Genomic DNA, 12,236 nt, shown 5'->3' on the forward strand with positions numbered 1-12,236 from the left:
TGTTCTTCCAGTGTCTTTATAAGTCATAGTCTCCTTTCCACTTTAAGTTTAGTGTCTGGTCCTTACCAAAGCTGCTGATGAATGAGATTTAGGATTAAAATCTAAAAACTTCAAGTTTTTATTTAGATAACTTGATTAAATAAAAAAAAAATCCTCCATGTTGCTGATGCAGAGCATATTTTCAATGAGCATGTTTTTTAATATATATTTCTAAATGTATGTTTTATTAAGAGTGTTGTGAGAAACCGCAAGATGCGATTGATTCATTCATGTTGTCTAAAATATAAAGAATCATCAGTCTTTGGATCTGAATTGGTATGAGGATACTAGGAAATGCAGATCCTTAGATTCCAAATCTGTATTTTTACTGTATGCTAATCGTAGATATTTTAAATTTTTCAGAGGTATGTGTTCTAAAAAAAAGTTTTGTCAAATATTAATTTCCAACTTTCTTAATGAATAGCAATTATATATATATGGATATAGTGACAGCATCTTAATGCATCAACCCTAAAAATATTGATGGATTTTGAAAGGGAAAATTCTGGGGTTTTAGACAAAAGCAATGAATATCACTGTCAGTTGGTTCCTGTATTGCCATCTTGTTTGCTAATCTGTTTGAACACAATGACAGTAATTGTTTCATTTTCCCTTTTGGAGACAAGTTGCGTAAGACCTCCTGATTTTAGGTGCAAGTAGTGTAGTTTTTTTCCTCTTACTTTCACAAGATGTTTCCTCCGTATGGTTTTGTTTCAGTCTGTGGAAAACAAGCATTTCCTGTGATTGTTGTTTTCTCAACTAGTATGTCATTATTAAAAAATGAGTGCAACTTGTGAGAGTGTTTAAGAATTTTGTAATTATATTTCGAGTATGCAGGGTAGGAAAAATTTATTAGGGTGTGAACGTGCAAATCATAGGTGTTGTAAAGTAGCTCTTTTCTCTGGTAAAAAAGGGAGAAACTAGCTTGGGAAAGGGATGGAGGAGAAGCAGGAAGGGAAACAGATACTCACAGGAAGTTACAACTAATAGGCTTTTCTACTGTAAATCACACTATAGCTTATTTCCTGGTAAAGCACCCATTCTTTCAAAAACCTGTATTTGACATTTGGTGACAAAAGTGGGATGTTCACTGAAAATGTGGAGGTAAATTTATTGTCTCGCTTCTTTTAGAATACTTTGTCCTGCTTAGAAAATAAATTGTTTCAGGCTCGAAACAGTTTTATCTGTTCTTGATGCAAGAATAAATGCTGAATTGCATCATCTGTTAGGAAGGAGAAGGAGTTATTATGATGTAGCATATGTATTGTGAAACAGTGTATATGGTAGGTGGCTAAGTAATGACTGAAGCACGCTTTAGTCTATGGATAGCGAATAGAATCCTTTAGCTGGAAAACTGTTAGTTCAGTCTTTTTTTTAATTTATTTTTCTTATAATCACTTTTGCTTTCAAAATTCAGAATCTAACTAGGCAGTCTGCAAGGCATAGACTGAAGAGATGTTTGTAATAAATAAGCATTTTGTAAGGAAAAGGCCAGCATTCTGCCTTATCTAAGCTATTACTTTGATTCTTCTTTAGCCTCTAAATTCATGATAAATCACTACTTTATAGCAATGGCAAATGGAACATTTTGCAATTTCTTGAAAACAGAGAAAAAACTTCTCTTAGTTTTATAGCCTTTGCATTCACAATTGCATAACTACTAAAAGTGGAAGGTGGCCTGGGATGAAGGAAAAGAGATACTATTGCTGTTGACTTAATTTCTTAGCTTTCTGGTGCGTGAGTATTGTGGGTTATCTGTCACGTTCTGTACTTTAAAATCCTCTCCTCTGAGGAATGTCACTATATGCATCTGTTGCCTTTAAAGTGTGTTGTAACTGAGTGACTGATATTGTCAAATTTTTTTCCCTCACTGTTGCCAAAAGGATTTTGAATAGCATTGATGAAAACGGAACACTAATTGTTATTCACTGTGCTGTAAATTGGCAAAGCTCTGCTAAGCAATGGATGTTTTAGTACCTAAAGCCTTAAGAAGTCTTGGTTATTTTTGCAAGAGTGTATCTAGAAATTATGTGGCAAGATATAAATGTGCAATATTTGTATAATTGTACATGTTTATAAATAGGTGGTAGCCTAATTTCTAAACAGGTTGATAGTGTTTGCTTTAGATAAACACACGTAGTAATATTACCCTTATATATGATGATAATAAAATTCTTTGGTTTTTATCTTTTAATGAGTCTTAAATTGTGTAAAATATCTCCCGTAGTTCTAGATGTAGTATTCCTAATAATGTTTTTTTTTTAAATTCTGCTTTTCTCCAACAGGAAGGAACTTGAGACCTTCAAAGGTAAATTCTGTTTTTAATTTTCTACTTGAATGTTTGCAAGAGTTACAGTAATTCTTGTATTAAGTGAAACTAGTAAAGAACTGTTCCAGTTGTACATTTGATAATGTTAATTTTATGCCGACCCAGCAGGCTGTTTATTTTTCAGTTTACCTATTCTTGCTAATGGTTTCTTTGGGAGAGTCATAAGTGTAGGAAGAACACGGATCTGTTGTCTTAGCTAGGTTTCAGAGATTCTGTATCTAATTCAAGCCTTTCCCTTGGTGTTCAGTTTTGGAAGTTAAGGGCTTTGTCTTCAACTAGTTGATGTCTTTTCTAGCATGAATGTGTTTTTGACATGTGTCGCAGGCTGTTACTTGTTAGACTTTTGTTTAGCTATTTCAAGGAAATTTTCACAGTACTATGTTACATCAGACAAATGCAATTTTTGTAGCTCAACTTATTGGATATACATGACGATATATACAAATATCTGTCCTAAATAATATGCAATGGCTAGAAACTCTGTCATGTATTATTGGTTTGTCTGTGGTGCATAGGTGGAACACATTACCATTTTCAGTAAATCTTAAATTCAGGCTTACTCTACCTACTAATGTTAATGTTTGATCAGCTTGACAATTGCTATTATCTTTTGCTTTGAATAAGGTGTGACTGTGGCTTTGTGACTAGTCTTTATTTATGAGAATGAAGTCAAGTACGTTGACTTATGTCAATTAATTGTCTCTTGAAATTGAAAGAAGGGATGGAAATTTCTATCAGCTGCATTCCTCTTTGCCTTTTCAGTTCATTACTATCTCATCTTTACATAATGCTAAAAAAGGAAAATAATAAAGCTTACATTAACAGACAAGCAACACATTATGTAAAATGCCACTTTATCTGTAGCTTACCATAACAACCCTTTTTTTGATTGCTTTGACAGCTTTCAACACAGACTAGATCAATACAAAACCAAAGATAATGCTAAGCTCATTCTGTTCCAAAGCAAGGCAGCTACTTTGTAGTACCTGATGCTTGTAAGAATAGTGAATCCTGGTTTTTTTTGTTTGTATTGATTAGGTGTTTTAAGTGAGTTTCTGGAAGCCAGGAGGATGGTTCCCACAGTTATTTCTCTCTTGGCTTCTTGTTTTTCCAGTAGAGATTGTAACTTTATTTGACAGTATTTTACAAAGACAATTATGTTCATGGAAGAGGAAGGTGTTAAGCTGTGTGTTGACCCTGAAATTTATACCAAACTAAGTAACTGGTTCTATAATGGATACAGAGGCATACAGATTTCCAATACTAGTTACGAAAGGCTTGTCTTGGGTAGACAGGGCTTGTCTTGATAGCCAAGAGAAGGTTTTTAGTTTACTACAAAGAGGGAAAATTGCAAACAGATGCCAAGAAAAAAGCCAAAGTCTTTGCATGTTTCTTCACTGAAAAGTTCAACTGCAGTCTGTGGCTAATGCAGCCAATATCAATTGGAAAGGAGTAGGATCTCGTGCAATAACAAGGAAGGACCAGGTTAGAGGATACTCTAGGTCTGTTGGACATTTTTGAACCAACTGATCAAATTTATTCTACAATACTCAAAAGAATTGGCAGAAGCTATGGAAGGCTGGAAAAGCACAAACAGAGTGACAGATCTTTAAAAATGGGTATTAAACATCAGTCAGCCTAATTTTTGTGTTTTTTCGTACAATGAACTGATGGACAAGCTTGTACCTGACAGAAGAGAGAGGAGTAATAGCTAACAAACTTTCGAGAATAGTCATATCAAGCAGGTCTAAATTTCACTTCTCATGCCTTGTTCAGCATAGAAAGTAAGTTTTACTGGAATTAAGAAACTGAATGGTATAGTCTGAGGGTCAAAATAGCACAACACTGGAAACTTGAATTCAGTGATGCATCCCATCAATTTCACAATGAATACAGAAAAAATACTAGTTGTATATTGGCACTGACCATGAGAATGCAGGTCTGGCTCACAAGGCAGGTGGGCAGCTTCACAGGTCTCTCAGATCTGTTTTAAAACTTTACTTCCCTGGAGTTTTGTGTATGTATAAGTGTAAATAGATATAGATACACAGGTGTAGTCTGGATGGGACCACTGTAAATTTGTGACATCTTCAACTGTATATAACCTTATAAACATTTTAAGTGCCCTTGTATACCTAATATTTACTAAAGACATTTTAATATTGAAACAAAATCAACCTTCACATAACCAAGAAACAGAATTGTTTCTGCTTTCATTTAGATCTTCCTGCTGTGTGTGCTAAGGTACAAAGTGGTAATTCATTGACCTATTAAGTATATTCTTGGAGGATACCAGGTGCCATCAAGAAGGGGCTCAAACAAAGCTCAGTGTATATACCTGTTTGCAGCATTGAAAAGTGTTGAGAATCCACTAACACTCTTGCTCATTGACGTTATTACCTTTAAGTAGCATGAAATAAGTGCGTAATACTATTTTAAGAAATGATGAATTATTTTTTTATTTGTCTATGGAGATACTGTTTTAGAATTTGTTCCTGCCTTTTCACATTTGTATTACAGATTGTACTCTCTTTCATCATGAAAAATAGATTTTATTTTTCTTCCTTTGGCTTTAAGACTATTTACAGGGCCAGACATTTTCCTTTGTTGTTTGCTGTATCCATAGTGTATAGGGGCAGAACAAACCTCTCCAGTCTCTTTTCTTCTAACTGCAAGGGTTTTCTGTTACAATGTAAACATAACATATTCTTTAATAATCTGTGATGCTGAGAAAGTGAAGGTTGGAAGCTTTCCTGCTTCTTTATATTAAGCATCTCTCTCTGAAGAAGGCAGAGAGTGAGTGTGTGGTGTCCCTGTTGATACTGCTACAGCAGTGGCATTTGTGTACCCAAAGTGTGAGTGTGCACTAGGACAAAAACATCTCAAGGGTTGTCCAGTTTATTTTTTTAATAATTTATCTTTCAGAGAGCAAAGCTCTCAAAGATGATAGATTTATGGATGAAAACATTAGGTATGCCATATGAAGTAGCCTGCAAGTTTCTTCCTAGCATGCATCTATTCCAATGTTTGGAGAACCGCTTGCAGGAGCTGGCTTATGCTCTGTGCTGTCCTGTCCTGGCTGAGCCTTATAAAGCTGCTAAAAAACCATGTTCTGTTGTGGATCTTGGCAGTTTCTTGCAATAGTAGGATTTATTTTAGTCGATATTTGTGTGCGTGTTTGTTTTTAGAATTTGATGGATTGTACTCTTCCATGGTTTAGAAAGGGTGTGTATCATTTTCATCTTTACAGCTGAGAAACTAGAAATTTGATAGCAAATACGTGGTTATTTTCTCTTGATACTTGAAACCTAGTGCATTCATGACTGCACTGAGATTTGAAATCATTCCACCATTCTTATAGGCACATGGTACCTTTTTTTTTTTTTTAAAGTTAATATTTCTTCTGTTCCAGCACAGCCAGGACCGTATAGTAAATATTTACAGAATACAGTTAATCTCTTTACAAGATGGAAGAGTGAAGCAGAGCAGTGAGGTAGATAATGGGAAAAAAAATAAAGTTATAAAGGTAGTAGAATTGCACAATGGTAATATCGTAAGCTGCTGAGTTTACTTCAGACTTTGTCCAAATGGGAACTGTATACATGATAGATGCAAAAATTGCTTCTAAAAATGCCTTTTTATTTAAAAAAAAGTTTAGGATGAAATGTTTTGAGTTTGTTTCTGGAAATAAAATTCAAGCAATAGAGGCCATTTAGAAATCAGCAACACAGCGCTTTTGGACAATGAAAGGTGGCAGAAACTTTGTAAGGGCAGATACGCACGTGGCTTTGGCTACTGAGTCATGCATATTTCTAAGCTTTAACAGGATTAGTTTCATTCAAACTCAGGGAAACTGGTCATATGACGGTTTTCAGCACTTCTATTTACAATACAACAAAATATGTTTTCAGCCCCTTGCATCAGAGATCTCTCCCAAACAAGTCCTCATAAGTTTTAAAAACTTTATCAAAATACTCTGAGAAGGAGGCTGGTGAAGTAAAGAGGTGTTTTTTCTTGCTTTTCTCTTTTCGGTTAAATCATTGGGTCACATTTGATATGCAGATCTTTTGTCATCCCTTTTCATGCATCTAAGGTGCTTCTGTTGAAATTGCAGTTTTCCAGTCCTTTTATCAGTAGCTTCAATATGTTTGTGTCTAAACTTTAATTTCCTGGCTTTCACTGTTCCCTTCTCGAAGAGTACACGACATTTGGAGCAGTCTGTTGACTCCATCCCTTTGTTCTCCTTTTTTTGAAATCTACTCGCCTCAACAAATAGTGTGTCAAACTGATCTTTTTTCTTCCAGTCTAGGGATCCTCTTTATCGTGCTGTATTCTCATGGCTGTCAAAATAAAGAACTTTTTCCTAATGTTCATATTGTCTTCCAGATGCATCAGTAATATGCATTGGAGATCTTTATAGCTCATGGTTGACAAAGCTCATACATTCAATGATGTAGCTGTTCTAGAAGTTGGGCTGCAATTTTGAGCACACAATCCTGTAGGTTTCTTCTGAGCAAGAGTAGATGACATTGTGGTAGAAAATCATACCAGCCACATGGAGATTGTTTACTTCAATATTTCCAGATATACTACCCCAGAGCCTGTCACATTAGGAACATTCAAGGTGTTTCATTACTGTGAAGAATTTTTTGTTGACAAATTGTGTCCTTAACCAAGTTGGTTAATAATGAGACTTCTAATTTAATGTTGTATTTTGTGATTTTGCATTTCAATGACTCATCTGAATAGGGGAGGGAAGGTGCCTTTGGTTGTTTGGGTGTCTCTATGAGTGTTTCCTAATTGTTTTAGAATTTATTTAGGTGACTGTGGTCAAAACCTAAAATATTTAAACCTTGTAGCACAGATGTAAAAGAAGACAATTCTTATTTTGGCATACCAGAAAACAGTTGGGAAACAATTGATTAATTCTATTGTAATAAAGCTAAGATGGAGTTAAAATTTCAAGGATATTCAGGTTTCAGGGGCTTTCCTCATTATTTTGCTATGAGCTGAAAATATTCTGATAGATTTCTAGTTAATAATCTGTGTTACCAGCTTCTTTCCCATCCAGGCTATGGGAGGAGAACCTTGCAACTTTGGATGTCCTGTATTGTCTGTGGCAAGAATTGACCAAGACTCCCATGTATGATAATCATTCTCTTGAGAATGGAAAGATTTGAGACTTGGGCTCTTCCAGACAAACCTTGGGTGAAAGGCAAATAGGTTTAACTACTTAAGTCTTCCATTACAGTATAATAGGATAAGACAGATGGAGAAGAAAAACAAATGATAAAATGTCCTTATAGCTACCTTGCTTTTGATTTTGCTTTTTGTGTTTTCAAGTTTGCAGACTCTCACATCTGTTTAACTCCCAGGACACGTTTTAAAAATTTCTAGATCTGAATCTAGCTACTTGTAACTTCTGTCCTCTTTTTTGCCTTCCTTGAAATAGGTATGGACCTCAAGTCAAGCCTTTTAAAAAAAAAAAAAAAAAAAAAAAAATTAAAAATCCTTTTAAATAGAGAAAATTAAGGAAAGTTCTCTCTTGTCTTTCACTGATTTCAATCCTCCCTAGTAAATAATTGAATCTTTATACATCAGGGCAGATATCACCAGTACTGAGATGTAAAAGCTTTCAAATGTACATTTCTGTAGCCCACAGGTGGATGGTGCTGAGTTGCACACATCTGATTCTATTTGGCTGAGTTATCAGGCTTAATGACATACTTTCAGAACTTGTTCTATATATGAATACGTACCCAAGAACAGTGGAAGTTTGCATTTTTCTGTCTTGACAGAGACTGCATGTGATAACGCACAAAAACGATTGCTTGGCTCTTGCTGACCCCCTAAACATGACTTCTTTTTCAGTTGGCAACACTACTGTATTGAGCACCAGGTATAGTTGAAAATTTATTAGCTGCCTTTGACAAGACAGCAAAACATTTGCTGGATTAAGTATTAAGTCTGGGGTGAAGCAAACTACAATGGGTATTATCTTGTGCATGCGTTTATTTTGCAGATGACTGGAAATAAATTTGTTACCTAATAGGTTAATGTCTACAAGTGTCAAGTCTTCAGGACAGACAGTATTTTCTATACAAGAGATAGACTTTACATTTCAATGGAAGGGCAAAAAAAGGTTTTTTTTAGTGTATTTAAACTGTAGAAACAAAATTATCTACAATTTTATCTTGAAATCGCTACATTAGAACGCTATTTCCATTATGCTTTGGCAAAAGGGGGGCTGCACTGTCAACTGGATTAGTAATCTGATATGATGGGAAATTATTTCCCCTCCTCCCATTTTTTATTAGTTTTCAACTGGTGAGGGAAAAACAGGGCTTCTTTGATAGTGGCAATACAGGCTTGGGTGGATCTTAGTCAATCATAAAATGGCATCCATTCCTACGGTGGTTAAATATATTGGAAATGGGTCTGAATTTTCAAAGCTGTAAATAGGGAGTAGAATTTCTAAAGGAAATCTAAAATTTAGAAAGGGATGCTATAGAGATACCAAATCATTTATGGACAAATTAGATAATCAGATTTCCTTGGAACAAATATTGCGTGCTCTGGCAACTCAGCTGACCAAACATAGTTTTTGGTTTTGTCACTTCTTCCACCCCAAACCAATTCTGGTTTAATGCTTTAAATGTTTTTTTTACTTTTTGCTTGTTGTGCGTTTTGGCTGTAATGCAACTTTGTACGTTACAAATTTGATAGTGCTGTTTGTTTGTTTGTAATCTATTTGCTCGACCTGCTTTCAGGATTTTATGAGATGGCTATCACCTGAAAGTAGTATTCAGACAATGAGTTAATATAACCCACAGAATGCTAGTGTTACAGATACTTCCGAAACCTTGTTTTTATCAGGTTTTTTAATGCTGATTCTGACTGGGGGAGAGCGGAGGGTAGGGACACTTCTTTCCTTTTTTAAAATTTTGCTTCATCTACATGTATTTTTAGAGAATCTTGTGTTTTTTAATGTCGCACTCTTATGCTCTTTCATCCTGTCTGATGTTGCTTTGTATTTTGAGGAAGCTGGTTTATTCTCCCGACAAATTTTAATCTTGATGCATTTCTGTAGGTTTCTCTTTTTCCTTGAGTCCTACTCTTTTTGCATTCTAGTGTTGCACTAAGTCAAAAGCCCTTTCGGAGGTCAGATCTATCAGAACAATTTTGGCATCACTGCAGCTAAAAATAAGATGGCTCTTGGATGTGCAGGTACAGCTCCTGTTGGCTGCAGTAGAAGCTGGCCCTGTGCTGGAGTCAGCCTTGCACAGTCCTGGGTTTGTAAGGAGTGGAGGAGGCCAGTGTAACAATAGAGATTTTCTGTGGCTATTGCCAGGGTGAATAGCTAACTGTGTAGATAATAGGAAAAAATTTCATGGGAACATAAGTCCTGTCATACTCAGTTTATGTAGAAAAGAAAACATTTAAAGGTATAATATTTTAATTGTCTGTAATGCTTAAATGATTGATGTGGAAAAAAATAGAAGCCTATTTTGTTTGCAGCTCTAACTTGAATTCATCCTTTAATCACTGAAGTCCAGACTGAAGGCAGGATTATCTCACGATTATTATTATTCTTTTAATCTTTCCCATAGATATTTTTTGTGTTGTTTTCACCAGTGAAATAAAACCGAGTTTCGTAGGCCCACACATTCTTGGTAATTTTTCCTCTAATGATGATGATTGGAGAAGTATTTGTTACATAATTCCCTTTTGTCTGTATGCTGTATTTTGAAAATTGTCATCAAGGAGCTTTTTAAAATGTGATCTTTTTAAGTAAAAGAAAGGAATTGTTATGGCTATCATGGTTTCCGGCAGCACTGCGCACTCTCCTAGACTGAAGGGGTAACGCATGCCAGTGTTCCCAATTCTGTGCAACGCCTTACAATTTCTGAAACATAGATGCACTGTTGTGTAACTGCAGCATCACCATAACCAAAGATTGTCGGTCATATGCTGTTTCTGTAAATTTTTTTAGCTGCATAACCATTTTTTGAATCTTTGATGAAAACGTAGTCTGGATATGTAATACAAAAAATTCAGTTTTCAGTAGAGAAGACTGCTCCTAATTTATTTAAAAATCACATCCAAGATTTTTAATATTTTATGCGTGAAGTAAGAATAGTATGTAATCTGGTTTGTGGGGTATCTGAGCTAAGCCATGTGAAGGAAAAATACTTTGAGGGGAGAGCCTTGTGAGCATCGCCTAATAAAAAAAGAATTCAGAACCCTTCCGTACCTTCTCCTTGCTTCTAAATCATTTTCAAACGCTGCCGGCTCTCTGCCAAATAAACACATGCTGTAACTGCGTGTCATCAGATTCTAACCCGCCGGGAAGGTTTCTTTCTTTCTCGCACCCCTTTATTCAGCAGCATGTGGTACCTTCCCAAATACATGCGTGCATTTCTGGTATAGCCCAGCTGCCGGTAGCTTGTGTTCAGGTTCTGGAAAGGCGCTGAGTTGAAGTATCCATGTATATGCATCGGTGTGTGAGTGACCCCTTGAAAACCGGCAGTCGCGGTATTACTGCTTTGAAAAAGCAGCCTTCTAGCATCGGTCTTTGTTCTGCATCAATGAAGATGCACATCAGTGGAGCTGCTTGGTAACTGGAGCTTTCACTTGACCAGTACTGTGTTTCTTTTTACTTGCTTATTTCTTGCTGCCATGTCATCTCCGGGAGCCACTGAGAGCACTCAGAAGAATTCATGTAGGTGGAACTTTATTGTCATCTTTATTATTTGTCAGCTTAATTTGCCAAGCTAATGTAAAATGCAAAATGAAATTAAAGTTAGCTTAATTAATTTCCTCAGTTACCACCATTGCCTGATTTGTAAAGGGTGTGCTGTAAATGAGAGGTTAATTGTCAACTTGATTTAGCAAATTTGAAAGAAATAGTGACTTAATGTCTATTTTGTCAGAGCTTTTGTTTATTACTTTGCTTTTGTCTCTTGCTTTGCATTATTGTCAGTTGGAATTAATAAAAGAATACAAATGCACAGATACCTTGTTAGCTAGAATTCAAGCAGACTTGTCTAAGGGTGGGGTGATGTTAAAGGATGAGGGGAGACAGAATTATTATCTGAAGATAAAACCGAATATAAAAAATCAGAGCAGTGCATTCATTAGTATAGATGTGTTCATGCTAATTCTTAGTTTCATTCAGATAGATAAAATAATAAATGATAAAAATGTATATTTTTAAATGAAGCAATTAATGTTATTTACATCAATATGAGCACCCTATGTCATATGAAACAATGTTCTTAATAATGCAATTAATAACATTTTTATGCTGTCAATTTGTAACTAATGATGTTTAGAACGGTGCATTAACTGAAATAGAAATAAGGTGGATTTCTACTGTGATTCTTTTTATGTCCTTTTATATAAGCACTGGAAGAGTTTTTTTCTGTTACCGTTCATGTGGATTTTTTTCAGTTGATGTCCAGGACCAAAAGATAAGAGTAAATTGAACTATTATATTATTTTAATAACCTGTTGGAGCATGCCTTTATCAAGGCTCTACCTATGAGTTGTAATTCTGACCACTAAATTTGATATTGATGTTAAATAACAATGTAAAGTAAAGTTGAATATTTTGTTTTAAACGATTCATCTGGTATGGGAGAACTCTTTACATTTGTATTGATTAGAAATACTTCATTTATCAAAATAGTTGTTTTCCGTAAATTTAGACAGAACAGTTGACTGTTTACTTAAAGATGGCAAAATTTACCCCCTGTTCTGCTAAATGCGGTGTGACCACTTTGCACTCAAAATTGTCAGTTTTGCAAGCAATATATATACTACTGGTATAATCCAATTTGTATCCTTAACTACTTTGTGCATACTG

At 35.2% G+C, this 12,236-nt stretch overlaps 1 protein-coding gene across 2 annotated transcripts in view; it reads left to right on the forward strand.

Moving 5' to 3' along the window:
• The window catches only part of DTNBP1 (dystrobrevin binding protein 1), a 70,889-nt gene that overhangs the window by 30,730 nt on the left and 27,923 nt on the right, over positions 1–12,236 (forward strand). For both annotated transcript variants that reach the window (XM_076330595.1, XM_076330596.1), the window contains exon 7: positions 2,325–2,347. In XM_076330595.1, coding sequence (XP_076186710.1) covers positions 2,325–2,347 — 23 coding nt within the window. The remainder of the gene's footprint in view (positions 1–2,324; positions 2,348–12,236) is intronic.

This window comes from Aptenodytes patagonicus, chromosome 2 (genome assembly GCF_965638725.1).
Source record: "Aptenodytes patagonicus chromosome 2, bAptPat1.pri.cur, whole genome shotgun sequence".
Classification (NCBI taxonomy): domain Eukaryota; kingdom Metazoa; phylum Chordata; class Aves; order Sphenisciformes; family Spheniscidae; genus Aptenodytes; species Aptenodytes patagonicus.